At 53.9% G+C, this 17183-nt stretch overlaps 1 protein-coding gene across 6 annotated transcripts in view; it reads right to left on the minus strand.

Moving 5' to 3' along the window:
* Positions 1 to 2426: 2426 nt before the first annotated feature.
* The window catches only part of MAPKAP1 (MAPK associated protein 1), a 284151-nt gene continuing 269394 nt past the window's right edge, over positions 2427 to 17183 (minus strand). For all 6 annotated transcript variants that reach the window (XM_027775605.1, XM_006158247.3, XM_027775604.1 and 3 more), the window contains 2 exons: positions 8209 to 8306; positions 2427 to 2959 (listed from right to left, as the gene is read on the minus strand). In XM_027775605.1, the coding sequence (XP_027631406.1) occupies positions 2834 to 2959; positions 8209 to 8306 (224 nt within the window). In that variant the 3' untranslated portion in view covers positions 2427 to 2833. The remainder of the gene's footprint in view (positions 2960 to 8208; positions 8307 to 17183) is intronic.

A 17183-nucleotide genomic window follows, 5' to 3' on the forward strand; every position in this document is an offset into this window, starting at 1 on the left:
GAACTGTGTGGTCGGCCATGTGGGATCCAGCCGCCTTAACCACCAGGTCACCGGCTAGCCCACTCCCATGAGGACAAGGCACGGTCTCCAGACAGGGAACGGGGCTGTGGGGGGCGCGCTGGTCCCAGGCCCCTGCCGGGAGTGATATAGGACACAGTTGCTGGCCGGGCTCAGAGCTGTGGGGAGGGATGGGCGTGCAGAGAGGACCACACAGTGTTACGTGGGGCCAGGCCACAGAGCTGTGGCAAGGTCGGGGCGCAGGGGTCAGTGCAGGTCAGTGAAGGAGAGCAAGCTGGCCGGCGAGGGTCAGTGCGGAACTGGGCGGCAGATGGCTGCCATCACCAGAGGCCCAAGCAGCGGCCAAGGACTCCGGTGTGGAACCTGAACTTTGCCCTGAGGGGGGCACATGCCCTAAGACAAAAACCTCTGAGAAAAATTTTGTTTTCTCCAGAAGCAGAGCAGTTCCTGCCAAGATTGGCAAACAGAAACCGCCCGAAGGCAGGCCAGGCTCAGCGCGACCTTGAAACATCGAAGCCATCCCAAGAAGGGACTCAGAGGTCATCTAATTCAGCGCCTCCATTTCCAGATGAGCAAACTGAGGTCCCGAGAGGCATTGCTGTTCAGCCACAAGGCTGCCGGCTGTGCAGGGCGGAGCCTGTGACGGACAGTGCCCGGCGTGGAGGCGACCCTCTAAGCCCTGATGGCTGACCTCTATGGTGGACGATGGTGGGGCCTGCCAGAGGCTGCCCGTGCCGCTGTGTGCCCGGTTTGTGTTTGTGAAGGGCACGTACAGGCACATGAACACGTGAGCCCAAAATTCTGAGAGCAGAATGGAGAAGGGACTGCAGCATGGCCATATCCCTGGGGGGGGATTGAAAAAAAAGGGGTATGGTGAACTAGATGGTGGCACAGCAGTGACACAACTGGACCACTTGGGAGGGTGAGGGTTCATGTCCTGGCGCCTCCCTGTACAGCCTGGGTGCACATGCGTACGCCAACGATCCAGGCTGGCTGAGGCTGGATCATAGCATGAGGCCCCCGCTTAGGGGTCCCTGTCTGTCTCTTTCTCTCATAGAAACATTAACTAACTTAAAAAAAAATCTAGGTGGGAGACTGGGGTTGAGGACAGCCTGAATTTAAAGTCTTGATATTTAGTGGGTGTGGGTGGTGATTACTCAGGGAGCCCTTCAAGTTTTCCTTAAACTGGATGGATGAGTTTTATGAAGGGGGTGGTGCTGATTTCAGTGTCGCCCGGAGTGAAGAGGGCCTGTCTTGTCAGCAACGTGGGAGGCCCTCTGTGCATTTCAGAGACACTGTGTGTCCCGTCCCCTGCCGGTCAGTCACCACCCAGAAGATTCACTATAGAGTCACAGTTTTCAGTACTCAAGACTTTAGGAATTCAAAGCAATATGCAAAAGAGAATATTTATATGCCTTTTATTTTAATGTCATTTTAATACTGAATATGTCACAAGATTTAATGACCAAATCAGTCATTTACATTTTGCAAAGATATCTAAATATAAAATTGCTAAAAATTCAAATACAGATAGCAAGCTACAAATCCGAGTCCTCTCGCGTCTGGGATGCGAGGCCTGGAAGACATTAGAAAAGGACGCTCCTTAGGCTGGGCAGAGGTCAGAGCGAGAAGTCCGCTCGCCTGCGAGGTGACACCTCCTGTACGGCTGTTTAAAAAAGCCTTTTAAGTACAGGTCCTCCATGAAATGTCTGGTTCTTGGTCCTGGCCAGGGACACTCCAAAAGGATGTCACCATGGTTAGGGACACTGAAGAGGTTGATGAGAACTGGAGGCATCTGTTGTGGCCAGAGGTGTGGAGCCACTGGTGTCCCAGCCAGGGAGTGGGATGGCAGGGCCGGAGGCTCCTCTCTGCCTGCTCCTGCCCTGGCACGGTGACAATGCTGGAAGCTTTACCAGCCTGGGGGCTGGCACCAGAAGGAGAGGAAAGGGAAACGAGGCCCCCCCAGAGCCTGCGAAGCAGATCATTCCAGTTCCGGGCAAACCCACGGCCGGTCCCATGGAGCGGCCGTTCACACTTGCCATTTAAGGGATGAACAGGACCATCCCTAGGGGGCTCGGCCTGGCATGAATGACTGCCCACCACCCAGAACCCACGCCTCACACGTGCTTTTGCGTCTCTGGATTGGACACATAGAGTAGAAAGGTTTCTAACAGGGAAAACGACGCGGCCTTGGACGCACGACGCGAGGCCGCGCCTCACTTTCAGGAAGACATGATCCTCAAGGCAAATGCCTCGCTTACACGAATGGCAGAGCTAGCACTACTGACTAAGCCCTGAACACTTCTGAGAAATCGAACCACCGCTAAAAAAAAATCAATATGGGAACAGATCTTAAGGAGAATAACATAATCAATCCTCCGCCCCAAAGAATGGTCCATCATACCAACCATGATAAAGAGTACACCTGTTTATTAAAAGGAAAAAAAATGTACATTTTTGTTCTTCATTTGCTTTAAGAAATTTGATCAAGTTGCGAGGAAACGTCTGGGCACGGCTATGTACACCCGGGCAGGTCATCGGGCAGTGAAGGCAGCAGGGCTGCGCGGCTCCCCGTGGGTGCTCTGGCCCCAGGCACTGCAAGTCACAGCCACTGCCAGGCAGGCGTGGCCTGTGGCAATGTCCCCAGAGCTCCGTCCTAGGGTGCCCCTTTCCCGTGCCGCACCTGCCCGGAGAGCCCACCAGCCCTGCGTCCTGAGCTTGGGGCTGGCCTCCCCCAGCCGCAGGACGGGCTCCAGGCCACCTGGCCCCGGCAGGCTGGCGCTGAGTGACAGCAACAGACAGGCTGGCGCCAGTGTCACTGCTGCCCTGACTTCTTCTCCTTCTGGAAGCTGAAGCTCGTACGTCTGTTCAGTTTTCTTTGTTTTTGAGCAAAGTACTCAGCCCGGGCAGTGCTGGCTCGTGATTCCAGAATGTAGTTAACCTAGAAACAAAAGACACACCTGGTCACTTGCCAGCCGCATCCTACTTGCCCAGGCACAGAGCAGGGTGCTGGGGAGGGCCCTGAGCTGGGCCAGGGCTGTCCGGCCAGGGGCTCTCGCTGCCAGAGTCCAGGCAGTGCAGTAACCTGGCAGGCTGGGCCCAGTGCCCTGGCTGCAGAGATGGGGAACGGAGGCCTGGGGGCCCGGCCTGCAGCCCCTCACGTCCGTGAGCAGCAGGGTATTGGTGACTCCTGACTTCTGCCCCTCTGTGCACAAGTTGCTCCAGGGCTGTGCATGGGACTTCTGGTCCCGCTCCCTCCTGCCCTGCACCCTGAGCTGACCCATGGCCTCCTCAGTCCTCACTCTCCTGGTCTAACGGACAGCCCCAGGGGTGAAAGTGAGCCACACAAGGCGGGGGGTTCGGCCTCCACCAGCCAGGCACGGGCCACCCCTCTATACTAGGGTACCCACCAGCCAGGGTCCCAGTGACAGAAAGGAGAGGGAGGTTCAGGAAGGAGGGCCAAGGTCCCCGGAGGCCTGGGTCGAAGCTGGCGAGGGGCCAGGGAAGCCCTGAGCGCGGAGCGCTGCGGGATGTGTCTGCCCTGGGGGTCTTCAGGGCGCATGTGTGTCCACCCCACTCTGGGTGGTGGCTCACACACAGGCTTTCACCGGCACCTTCATGAACAACTGCCACATCTGAGCCTGGCCCCAGACTGGGTTCAAGGGACAGAGGGACAGGAAAGGCTTGGACCTGCCCCGAGGAGCTCCCCACCCAGTGAGTGGCTGACAGCCGGACGGGGCCACAGAGGCACAGGGGGCAGGGAAGTGTGTGGGCGCCATCCAGGGAGCGCGGGGCAGGAAGGCTCGCAGAGGGGTAAATGAGCTGGGTTTTGAAGGATGCACCAGACTTTCTGGGTGTCTAAGGGGTAGGAGAAAACAGTATGCACCGGGGCACAGCAGTGGGACACAGGGGTGGCCGTGGACCTGCAGAAGCCCTGAGCGGCTTAGTGAGGTGGGGAGGAGCCGGGGAAGGCTGTTGCCTCAGATGGGGCCGTGCAGAGGACAGGACATTTATTTTGTCAGGGATACAATCGGGGCTACCAGCCAGGCCCTGCTTAGTGCTTTTCAGGACTGACCGATGTAAGCTCCCGATGATCCTACGAGGGGATGCCACTCTCCCCCGCTGTGAAGTGCGACAGTGCTACTCCAGAATGGCAAGGTCACTTAGTCAAGGTTCCAGTGCTGCTCAGTGTCAGAGTCCTGCACACCGCCCGGCTCTCCAGGCCTGGCCACTCGCACCATCACTTCCCCTTAAATAGTTCATTTATTTATTTTTTGATTTGCCGTAAAGTTTACATGCTTGCAAGCAAAAGACACGGAGACTGAGAGAGAAAGCGAGGAAGTCAGGCCACAACCTTCTCCATCTCCCCTCTTGGGACCTGGGGCATGTGCGCACACACGCCTGGTATGTGTCTCAAGCCCCTGGGTGTGGACTCGAACTGCACAGTTGGCCATGTGGGATCCAGCCACCTCAACCACCATGCCACAGGCTGCTCTACCCGTAAGTATCTCTAAGTTGTAACTAGAAACCAATCACCACCTCTGTTGATTCCGCTCTACGTCCTGAGCCCAGAGGGAGAGAGGCCTGCTGATTCCCGGACGAAGTCAGATAGACGGCTCTCAGAGGAGGCGGTCTGAGACGCACGCCTTGCGTGGGGCTGCATCTCTGCCACCGTCCCTCCAACTTTCTGCTCTGATAGTCGCCAGCAGCAGGCATCCCAGGCTGGCGTGTGCGCACAGACGGCCTGACATGCTCGGCCCACTGCCTCGCCAAGTTACCAGCTGAGAGCGATAAATCATGAGGACCGCGGGGCAGGGCGACGGTTTGGGACGCTGCGCTGTGCGGAAGTGAGAGGGTTTTGCATTCCTGAGGCGAGCACTGACTGGATTCTACCGGGGCCAACGCAGCCAACCTGGTGTCTGCAGTGCATTCTTGGCACATATCATTTGACAAAAGCATTTAAAAATGATCTTAACAAGACAACTATTTCCTAAATTTATTATCTTCAGTGCTTTGTGATAATCACAGAGATAATTTTAATGGAAGATTAATGCAATAATCAAAAGATGAAAACGCCCTTTGGTCCGCCATCAGCTGGTTAATACTCTGTGGCTTAAAACTTGCACGATTTTATGCACTACGGAGTGTTTCGCTTTCGATGCATTTTATGGCTTATGGCATAAAAATATAGGGAGTTTTCATGGTCAATAAAGCCACAGCCTCCATCGCTCGATCACGAGAAGAACCCGATTTGAAGAGTCCAATGATCCCTCTGAGATTCAGCCTGGAGCTGTGGAATCCGGGGCTGCACGTGGCTCAGCTCAATCACAGCACCTCAGTGGGAAGGGGCAGCTTGGGAGCTCCACATGCTGGGCTCAAGTCGAGGCTCCACCCTCACGTGCTCTGTGGCCTTGGGCCTCCATCTCCTCATCCATAAAATGGGGACAGTGCCTCTGTGCAGGGCGGTTGGGAAGATAAAGGGGGAGAACGTACACAGGTGTCTTGCAGGCAGTCAGAGCTCCATAAACAAGGGGCATTAACGTTCTACAAGTGGAAAAAGATGTTGAGAATGACTTGAGGGAGAGTCGCCTGTTGCACCGGCTGCTTTGAAAGCAGCCTCGCCCACAGCTGCTCCCTTCTATTTCCATCTGAAACTCTCCTGTTACAGAGCAGCCACGTGCGTCCTTGGGCCTAAGACTAACGCCCGGAGAGCCCATGATGACAACAACACTTCTCCAAATTCCTGGACACGGGGCTGAGACCTCCCTCACTTGGTATTGGTGCAAAGCTCACAAAGATGCTCACAAAGATGCTGTCACGATGCTACAGAATGGAGGAAAAAGCTAAGCATTTAGGCCCAGTCCAGTGCTGTGGCCTGCTAGGACACTGTGCTCCATAGGCTGGGACCACAGGGTTTGATTCCAGGTCCAACGTGGTGTGTGCCTGTAATCAAAGTGGGAGACAGAGGCAGAACTACAGAATGGCGAGACCTTGACCTTAAACAAACAAAAACCAACCAACCAAACAAAAACCAAACGAACAAAAAAACAACCTAAGTATTTAAGTTGCAATCAAAACCAGGGAGAGGAGAAGTGAAATTTAATCTTTCACCAGGACCACAATCATTAGCTCTCTAAGTAAATCAGAGACCCTGTTACTCTTCTGGATCATGCATGATGCGGTAGTTTCACAATCGGTTTGATATGAAAACAGACATTTTAGGGAGGACGACAGGTCTGAGGGATTTTTCAGAAAAGCATCTGCTTCAAGGGAGCATTTGGTCCTGTAAAATGATTTCTCTGCACTTGATCTTCCACAGTCTCATATTGAAGTCATAAACCTGTGTTTCTGCCATCAATCTGCTGTTGTGAAAATTATTTTGATGTCAAACACAGGATTATAATTTTACTAGAATCCTTCTCAAGTCTTGAATATTTTAATGCTGGCTATAAAAAAAAAGCCCAGCCCCTGACGGGGTAATAGAAGGTTTCTCTGCCTCGTCCCCCAACCCGTGCTCAAGTCCCCGTCTGTCTCCTAATGAGCCAGTGAGTGACTCCTGGCTGGGTGGATGTGAGCCCTCGTGCAGACCCTCGCGCCCGCTCCCTGGTCCAGGGGCTCTGACCCGGGCGGTTATGAACCTTTGACCTCCAATCCACCCAAACTTGATAAGCCCTGGGCCCACTGTCCTCTAGCAGCTCCCCTCTACACATCATCTACTGCTTTTGAAAATCTTTTGCAGTGAAGGGACTTGTCTCGAAACACTACTGGAAAGCAATCCCATTGTGCTGAAGTCTCCCACTGGGCTCCCTCAGACTGTGCACAGCTGGGGATTAGGCACACGAATCCTGGAACATGCCAATTCAGACTCAGGGCCGGCTCTGCTGACTTACCAGAGTCGTGATCCTGGCTACGTTACTTGTTTCTCTGGTTCTCCCGTGTCATCTAGTAAATGGGAAGTCTGCTCTCACAGCCTCACCGACTTGTGAAGAGTTGACACAGCAGGACACATGAAGCATTTAGGCCAGGCCCTGCACGTCGCCACTTGGCCTGTCTTAGCTACTCTGTTATCATTACTTGACGATCTCTGCGCTAAGGGACAGCATCGTGAACAGCGTAGGTCGGCCGTATCTTATGTGACTTGCACTCCAGGGACCTGTGGTGGGGTGGGGCAGTGAAGGCACCGTGATTCCCATTTTACAAGTGGGGAGACTGAGGCCCAGAAAGTCATGTGACTAGCCGGAGTGGCACAACCAGGGGTGGGGCAGCCCCTCTGCTTCTAAGCTCTGCTCTGCCAGTGCAGTTCTGTTGCTTTCTATCTGATTAATTGACTTACGATTTGGCTTGAAGAAAGGGTTCCATTTGGAAGAGTCTGAGAGCCTTCAGCCCAGGGCAGCTCAGAGTGCCGCAGAGACCACGGCCTGGGCAGCTGCCAGTGCTGCTGAGGGACACACATTCGCAGGCCTGCCCAGGCCCCTAGAAATAACAGGATCCCGGGCCCTGACACCAAGTAGAGCTTGTCCAAGCGGGGTCCCCTGCAGGGTCTGGCCTGTCCCTCAGGCTTACCCCTGGTCACCTCAGCGTCCACACAGGCTGCCTGTCTCCTTACCTGACCCGTGCGCTTTCGTCTGCCCTCCGGGGTCCAGCTCCCCCTGGCCTCACTCTCGTTTACCTTCACACCCACATGGCAGCCCTGTGACTGCTCGTCGGCCTCTTGGGGACTTTCCGTGCTGTGACTGTCCCCTGGATGGAGGAGCCCTGGATGGAGGAAGTGGGCCTGAGGCAGGGCCAGATCTGTCACTGGCCTTGTAGGCCCAAGCCTCACAGAGGAGCCCAGTGGGTGCTGCCCAGCTGCGGCGACGAGCAGCTCTAGTGTGAGGCCGGGCGTGCCCGAGCAGCCGGGAGAATCGGCTGGAGGGGAGTCGGTGTCTCCCCAGCACCGAGCTTCCTCAGTCTGCTCCAGGACCTCGAGATGCCTGACAATGGCGCACACGGTGGGTAAACACACCCAGGAGGAACCGACGCCTGGGCTGGGGGAAGGCCACAGGGGCGCAGAGCAGTGGGCCTGAGGCAGCGTGACCCTGGCACACCACCCAGCCTTGTGACCAGGAAGCTGCTCCTCTGCCGAACTGGCCAGAAACAGGACGAGCAGAAGCCGGGCCCGCCCCCGGCCTGGCAAGAGGGAACACTCACCTTGAGCACGATCTCGTTGACGGTAGCAGCGTCAGATTCGAAGTAGAGGTGTTTGTAGTCGTGATTGCTTAGATACGTGAGTTTGAATATTGCGTGACCTGCAGGGAGAGGGAAGGCATGTGAGTGGGCTGGGGAGGACCTGGGGAGGCTATGGACCCTCCTGACCAGCCCATGCCATGCCCCGAAAGAGCAAGAGGGGCCGGGCAAGCTCTTTCCAGGAGGGGCCATTTTCTCACCTCAGGCTGGAGATAGAAAGGACAGTAAAAGGCAAGACAGAAGATCAAACGGCCTGCTAGGCCCACTGCTGGAGCGCATCTGGGGACGCAGCATCAGGAAGGCTTTAGGTAATCATCACATGGCAAGGTGCTATTTTTAAGGCAGGTCAATTAACCCCAAGTTATTCCTCTAAAGACCAAATGACAGTGCTCACAGTGAAGTACGTGGGCAGTGTGAGGAGGCAAGTGCTCACAGTCAGGTGAGTGCTCACAGTCAGGTGAGTGGGCAGTGTGAGGAGGTGAGTGCTCAGTCAGGCGAGTGGGCAGTGTGAGGAGGTGAGTGCTCAGTCAGGCGAGTGGGCAGTGTGAGGAGGTGAGTGCTCAGTCAGGCGAGTGGGCAGTGTGAGGAGGTGAGTGCTCAGTCAGGCGAGTGGGCAGTGTGAGGAGGTGAGTGCTCAGTCAGGCGAGTGGGCAGTGTGAGGAGGTGAGTGCTCAGTCAGGCGAGTGGGCAGTGTGAGGAGGTGAGTGCTCAGTCAGGCGAGTGGGCAGTGTGAGGAGGTGAGTGCTCAGTCAGGCGAGTGGGCAGTGTGAGGAGGTGAGTGCTCAGTCAGGCGAGTGGGCAGTGTGAGGAGGTGAGTGCTCAGTCAGGCGAGTGGGCAGTGTGAGGAGGTGAGTGCTCAGTCAGGCGAGTGGGCAGTGTGAGGAGGTGAGTGCTCAGTCAGGCGAGTGGGCAGTGTGAGGAGGTGAGTGCTCAGTCAGGCGAGTGGGCAGTGTGAGGAGGTGAGTGCTCAGTCAGGCGAGTGGGCAGTGTGAGGAGGTGAGTGCTCAGTCAGGCGAGTGGGCAGTGTGAGGAGGTGAGTGCTCAGTCAGGCGAGTGGGCAGTGTGAGGAGGTGAGTGCTCAGTCAGGCGAGTGGGCAGTGTGAGGAGGTGAGTGCTCAGTCAGGCGAGTGGGCAGTGTGAGGAGGTGAGTGCTCAGTCAGGCGAGTGGGCAGTGTGAGGAGGTGAGTGCTCAGTCAGGCGAGTGGGCAGTGTGAGGAGGTGAGTGCTCAGTCAGGCGAGTGGGCAGTGTGAGGAGGTGAGTGCTCAGTCAGGCGAGTGGGCAGTGTGAGGAGGTGAGTGCTCAGTCAGGCGAGTGGGCAGTGTGAGGAGGTGAGTGCTCAGTCAGGCGAGTGGGCAGTGTGAGGAGGTGAGTGCTCAGTCAGGCGAGTGGGCAGTGTGAGGAGGTGAGTGCTCAGTCAGGCGAGTGGGCAGTGTGAGGAGGTGAGTGCTCAGTCAGGCGAGTGGGCAGTGTGAGGAGGTGAGTGCTCAGTCAGGCGAGTGGGCAGTGTGAGGAGGTGAGTGCTCAGTCAGGCGAGTGGGCAGTGTGAGGAGGTGAGTGCTCAGTCAGGCGAGTGGGCAGTGTGAGGAGGTGAGTGCTCAGTCAGGCGAGTGGGCAGTGTGAGGAGGTGAGTGCTCAGTCAGGCGAGTGGGCAGTGTGAGGAGGTGAGTGCTCAGTCAGGCGAGTGGGCAGTGTGAGGAGGTGAGTGCTCAGTCAGGCGAGTGGGCAGTGTGAGGAGGTGAGTGCTCAGTCAGGCGAGTGGGCAGTGTGAGGAGGTGAGTGCTCAGTCAGGCGAGTGGGCAGTGTGAGGAGGTGAGTGCTCAGTCAGGCGAGTGGGCAGTGTGAGGAGGCAAGAGCTCAGTCAGGTGAGTGGGCAGTGTGAGGAGGAGAGTGCTCACAGTGAAGTAAGTGGGCAGTGTGAGGAGGTGAGTGCCCAGTCAGGTGAGTGGGCAGTGTGAGGAGGCGAGTGCTCAGTCAGGTGAGTGGGCAGTGATAAGAGGCGAGTGCTCAGTCAGTGAGCAGTGTTAGGAGGCGAGTCAGTAGCAGGGCCCTATGGAGGCCTCTCCCACAACCCTGACTCCTGGGGAGCAGGAGGACCCACTGGAGAGGAGGAATCCTGGTCCTGTGACCTGGGTGGACATTACTCCCGAGGGCCTTGGGTCATCTCAGCCCTGGGCCAATGGAGGGCCCCTGCTCTGAAGCTGGCACTCCACACACCAGGCCGAACTGGGGTGACCTGAATAAGAACCTGGGAAGAACATTGCCATTCCTGGTCCCGCCTCTTCTCACCCACTGCCCCGATATGCCGTGGTCCACTGTGATGCCAAGCTCTTCCCTGCCCACAATGCCCTGCACAGGCTTCTCCCTCCACCCGCGAGTCCTCTCCCACTGCCCTGTACGGAGAGACCTGATGACCCCGACTCTGCTCAGCCAGCAAATCTGTGGGTACATCTTCACATCTGTTCTTCTAGGGACCCTTCCGGCACGGGCCTACCACACCACACGTGGCCCATCAAAGGAATCTGCTTGTTTGTCCACACTTACAGCCACACCTAAACTTCCTGGGCCTTTTGGCCAGCCATGGCAGATAGCTGTTCTACACAGAGCCACAGATGCCAGGCTAAGCTGGACAAGAACTGAGCCTAAGCTCAGGGGCTTCAAGGCTTTGAGGCACCCAGGCTGGTTCCACGGGCATCCGCAGCTCACCAACAGGTGCTGCCACTGGCTCTGAGAAACTCCGTGGCCTTCCAAAAAATTCTTTTTCCTTCGGTCATTCTGAAGTTGGTTTCTATTCTCGGCAGCTGTAGGAGCGCCACCGAGAGGGACACGTGCCTAGGCCTTGGCGAGCCTCCTGGGTGAGGAGCAGCTGTGAGGGTCTGACGTGGAGCCTCCTGCAAACAGCCCAGGAGTGGCCGGCCCCGGCCCGCCCTGCCAGACCTCGGTGCCCGTGAGAGGAAGAGCCAGCACGTCCTCCTAGCAGGCCTCATCTGTTGTCCTTTTAATTGAAGCAGTGGCTGGTCGTAGTTACTAATTAATAACATCACCCATATTACTGTAAGTCCACCTCTTTCCCGGAGAAATCTTCTCGGGGACTTTATTTACAGTAGCTAATTTTTCAGATCTCCCAAAATAAACTGATATATGTTGTACATTTGTGGCCAGCAAAGTTGAGCTGCTGATATTTTATCCTGGAAACATGATTATGATATACTAATTGTGGTCATAAATCCTATATTGAAAAAATTAGTTAATAATTTCTGAAAACACTCACTTTCAGTCACTTGACAAATATAGCTTGATTCTAAATTGTGGTGCTAAAAGTTAGAATTCTCTACTGGAAACGAGTCACTCTGTTCACACAGACATGACTGGTTTCTGGTAAGGGAGGGCGCCTTCCATAAACGGTGCCCCTGTATGTATGTATGTATGTATGTATGTATGTATGTGTGAATACGTGCGTGTTCTTCAAGGAGCCATCCGAACACGAGTCTCGCTGGTGACGTCACCCTGGAGGAGTAACACGGGTACCTCTGCTGGCAGTGCGTGACCCAGCAGAGCCATCTATGAAGGACACGGCTATGAAGGGCAAACACAGACACCCCCTCCAGGAGGCCTCACTGCTGACACCTGGCCAGACAGTCACCAGGCCCTGGGGCTGGAAAGGACCAGAAGGTCTTAGGGAGGTTCACAGACTTGACGCTTCGGGGTTCACTGACCACTCGGATAAGTGATCTCACTGACTGTCTACACCACCTGCTCCTGCTCATCACTGACAAAACAAAACTGAACGAAATCTCAGGATACTGGAGCGTGTTTCGCCTGGACGACTGAGACACCACTAAAACAACTTCCTGCACTTTAGGTAGAGCCAAATCTGGTTGTGACACGTGTGGGACAGTGTGCACAGGGTTGGCAGCCTGGGGGGAGGCCTGGTCGCTGCCCCTCGGCGCTGCGGAGCCTGTGGGGCACGTCACCTGTGGGCTCACAGAGGGGGCCTGCGGGCCATCTGCACAAAGTCACGCCAAAAACAAAAAAGGAACTGTCCTAATCAAGTCTTCTGAAAGCTGCGTTTTGGGACCAGGTGACCCCAAACACCTTGCCCTATTCAGGAGCCATGCGTGTCCCTGGCCTGTCCTGAGGAAGAGTGAGTCAGACGGGGACGATGAAGAGGTCCATCTCCCGTCTCTCGCAAGCCTCTGAGGTGTTGGCCCTTCCAGGGAGAGCACTCGCACCCCAAGAGAAAACAGCGCGGCACCCGTTCGCTGGGCGCTTGTGTTTGTGATAACAGGGACAGAGGTGCCGACATCAGCACCTGGCCAAGGCCCGTGGGCAGTCACAGCCGAGAGCCCCGCCTGCTCTTCACGGGAGTCGGAGCATGAACCCTGCGCTGTACACTCAGGTTCAGACGGCTGCTGGGTTCTCCCCCATGCTGGGCCATGTTCCACTGCCTCCCTGGGGGTGCCTGCACCTCCTCCAGGCTGCCTGGAGTGCACCTGTACTCAGCCAGGCTCCGCTGGGGCTCAGGCTGGGGCAGGGTAAAAACAGACAGCACCTCCCGTCTGACGAGCATCCGAGGCGATGAAGAGCATGGGGACCTGAGTCATCCTAGACGGAACAGTTAGGGGGTACAGGTGGGGGTGGAGAAGGCAGGGCACAGATATGGCATAGACAATTTTTTGGAAACTAAGGCACGACAAAGCTTGAGGTGCAGAGGGAAAAACCATGAGCTGGTCCAGGACAAAATCCCAGCCCTGCCATGTCCCAGTGGTGGGACCCTGAAAGGCCCTGCCCCTCTGGGAGCCCAGGCTTGCCCAGCTCTGAAGGAGACCGCACTGCCAACCAGCTCATGTATGTAAGGGGGGACTTCCAAAAGTGCATGAAAAAAAAAAGGATTATTATTTTGGTGCAAAGAAATTCAAACATTTCAATTCATTTGCCACGAACTTTTAGGAAGATCCCTTTATATCGTGTGTCCCTGCCTATGGGGCTCAGGAGAGGGGCTGGTGCTAGTCCTCACCGTTGCCACTGCCACTGGGAGGCACAACGCTCCTTGTGTAGGCGGTTCTGTGTGTAATTGCTCCTTCTTTCACCGGACTTGCTTCTGCACAGGGCAGCGGGAGGAAAACACTGAGTCATCCCAGGGTGTGGACGTGGCAGTGCGGCCCCTGTCACAGCTCAGGCAGACTCTGAAACTACACATCTGCTTCGGGGGACAGAAGCGGAAACTGGTATGTAAAACATACTCTTACGTGATTTTCCAAGTAAAACACGGATGACGGAACGGAACACTGGGTAGACACTAAGCGGCGGCACGAGTGTCAAAGTGGAGCCGTTTGCGTGTCTGTGCTGTAATCTATCTTAACTAAAACAAGAAGCTGTGCTAGTAAAGCCGGTTCCTCCAGCCAATTCAGGGGTGAGGCCATTCTGGAAGGACCACGTTACCACAAAACAGGAAGAGGCACGGCGGCTCCCCGCCTCCCCCACGCAAAGTGCCCCCAGGGCTCCTCTGCCACTGCGGGAAGAGTGGGCCTCTACTCACCTGCTGCCCGTGTATAACCCCCACTGCCACACTTGCCAAAGACCCCCCAATAAACTCGTTTCTTTTCTTTCCTTTTTAATTGAAAAGGCTATGGGATACGTTATAATTTGCTAAAAATTTGTAAGACAGAAGAGAATCCTTCGCACCCCACCCCATAACCCTGACACCCCAGCAAATTATGCCCAGGCCCTCTGCTCTCACCCCATTCCCCATAGTTGTAATGAGACTATATGCCAAAATTTGAGCTTAGTATCTTTTAAGTTAATCTTTTTAGTTCAGACCTTTCTGTTACAGTCTCCATAACCATCTCCCTCTCTTTTTTAATTGCCAGAGGGCATGTGTGCTTGCAGAGAGAGCGAGTGAGCGTGCAAATGAGAGAGCGCACTGCCCAGTGGGCCATGGTCGCTGCAATCCCTTCTCCACCATTTCTCCATCCCACTGGGATTTTGAGTACACATGTACATGTGCCTTGTGTGTTTTTCAAGCAGCAGGGCCAGGACTCAAACCACATCTGGCCATGTAGGATCTGGCTCCCTCAGACACTAAGTTAAGGGGCCGACCCATAGCCATCTTTTTCAATAGCTGCATCTGATTCCAACAAGTAGATATTGAAGCTATCTTGGGCTTGGTTGGGCCTCTGGGTTACTTAGAAAATCTCTGGCACTGTAAATGAGGCTATGAAGACCAGTTCTAAGGATCTGGATCCTTCTCAATTCCTTTACATTGGGTATGAATATTTTCTTCTTCTTTTTTTTTTTTTTTGACAGAAAGATTTTTGCTATAGGGTGCATGCAATTGCTAGACAGACAGACAGAGAGAAAGTGAGAAATCACTCCCCAGGGAGGATAGCCATACTACAATCCTTTCTCCTCTTGGGATCTTGGGCATGCATGCACATGTGCTTGGTGTGAATTTTAAGCCTCCAGGTCTGGGATTCGAACTGCGGTTGATTACATGAGAGCCCAGCAACATAATCATTATGCCACCTGCTGGTCCTAGTCATGAATATTTTCTAAAAACTGTTTTCAGGGTCTGATCTCTTCTGGTCCCTCTATCTTGGAAAAGTGTTGAAAACTCTCACTGGATCTCTCAGGGAAAACAGAAGAAAACACATACTTTTAAGTATTTTTTTTTCTCCTTTTCATGGAAAAGAAAGACAGATGGCACCTCCAATAGGGTCTCGACACTGCAATCCAGCCCAGATCATGGGCATGTGCGCACCTGGCGCACTCAGGGAGGTCTCTGGATGAGAGCCTGGACCCGTCCCATGTGAGTCCAGCGTCTGGTCTCGACACACATGCTTGGAAAGGCAATGCCATATCTTTGTGTGGGTCTCACAGGAAGGGCTGGACTGGGATTCCCTGGGCCCTGGGCTACAGTCCTTTACAGGTCTCCGCTGTGAGCAACAGTTCCATGCTGTGTGTAGGGAGCTTTCAATGGAAGTCACCTGGCAAGAAGTAGCACCTTACCCAGCAGCCTACAGTGGCTGTGTCTGACCTGTTTACATTTCGGCCTCATTCTTTAAACCCCCTCTCTCACTCTGGCTGCCTCCTAGAAACATAATTATGTCTTTCTAATGATCCAAACTTCTATGGTTCCCTCCTTCCTCTAATTTACTGAAAATACTCTTGCTAAGGTCACAACATCCTAGATTCTGAGATGCCCGGGAGAATTCTCGGTTATGGTTGCTGCTAGGTCTCCTTGACGTCTTCCCCTCTGCTCCATGGAGCCAGTCACCTGATTCTGCAGTCCGCTTCTCCGATCAATCTTTTCCTCACTTTTCCTTAGTGAGCTTCGTGACCGCCAACTGTCCCTTAGATGAAGGTCTTCCACTTCTCTTATACCAGTATCCTTTTTTTTTTTTTTGAAAAGATTCTTGTCATAGGGTGCATGTGGTCACCAGTGTGAGACAGAGAGAGGAAAAGTGAGACCTGTCCTTCCCTCTGGGGTGGGGGGATGGCCATGCTGCAATCCTTTTTCCTTCATTCTTTTCTTGTGATTCTGGGCATGCATGCATGCATGCACATGTATCTGGTGTGTTTTTCAAACTGCCGTGTCTGGAACTCGAACCCATGGAGTTGGTCATGTGGGCTTCAGTGTCTTAACCACCATGCTACCTGTGGCCTGCCTCATCTCTTGTAACTCTACACTTCTCCCCTATCAGGAATGTCCTCTCCCCCCTTTTTAAAAGAGATCTTTGCTATAGGGAGCATGTGCTTGCCAGAGACAAGAGACAAAGAGATAGAAAGTGAGAAATCACCCCCTGAGGGGGGTGGCCAGGCCACAATCCTTTTTCTTCCAATCTCCTCTTGGGATTTTGGGCACGTACGCACATGTGCCCAGTGTGAGTTTTAAGCTCCTGGGTCTAGGACTCTAATCATGGTTGATGATGTGGGAGTCCAGCAACGTAACCACTATGTCATTGGCTGGTCCTGCTCCTTGGGCTTTAATGACTACTCATCTGCAGATGATCCTGAAGTAGATACTAGCCTAGACCTTCCTCCAGAATTTCGAGGCCCACCAGTGGGCATAGCAGCCACATTCACAGGGCTCGTAGTATAGTGGGTCCAGAACCGATGTCAACATCTTCCCTCATGTTGAAAGCTCTTCGTGCAATCACCAGGCACTAAGTCAAGCTCCTGGCATTTGGCCTCCTCCGTAGTTTCCACATGGTCACCTTCCAACCCTCTCCATCTTGCAAACACAGCCCTCTTCTAGGTCCTGGTCTTCTAGTGCCTTCTCTCTGCTCTTCCTGTTCTGATGATGTCTCCTTCAGGTCCAAACATCTACCCACCGGAGTCATCCTTTTAGAACACACCACTCTCTACCTAATGTTCTCAGTGCTTTTTTTCTATTATCCCAGGATAAAGACCAAATTTCTTCAGATAAATTTCAAGACCGTAGAACAGTTTTCAAACTTTTTGGTCTCAGAAGCCCTTTACACTCTTAAACATTACTGAGGAGCCCACAAAGCTTTCACTTATGCAGATTATAGCTATTGATATTTACTGTTAGAAATTAAAACTAAGAAATTTAAAAATATTTATTAACTTATTAAAAAAGAATGAATACAGGGTAAGTTAACATAAACAACATGTTCCTTAAAAAAATTTATTTCTTCCATGAGCAAGTAAGAAAGAGGGAGAGAGCACCCCAACATGGTCTTGACACCATGGCCCACCCTCAACTTTAGTCAGCCCCAGCAGGGTACATATATGTTCTGTGTACTAAGGGAGGTCTTTGGACATGAACTGAAACCTTCCCATGTGGGTCGGCCTTGCAGAATGTCATATACACATAGCCACTGTCTGGCCCTATATTTTACATATATATATGTGTGTGTGTATACATATATATTTCCCCCAAAGGTTTTTGCCACAGGGCATGAGTGCGTGTCAGAGA

The sequence above is a fragment of the Tupaia chinensis genome, unplaced genomic scaffold (genome assembly GCF_000334495.1).
Source record: "Tupaia chinensis unplaced genomic scaffold, TupChi_1.0 Scaffold000575_1, whole genome shotgun sequence".
NCBI classification, from domain to species: Eukaryota; Metazoa; Chordata; class Mammalia; order Scandentia; family Tupaiidae; genus Tupaia; species Tupaia belangeri.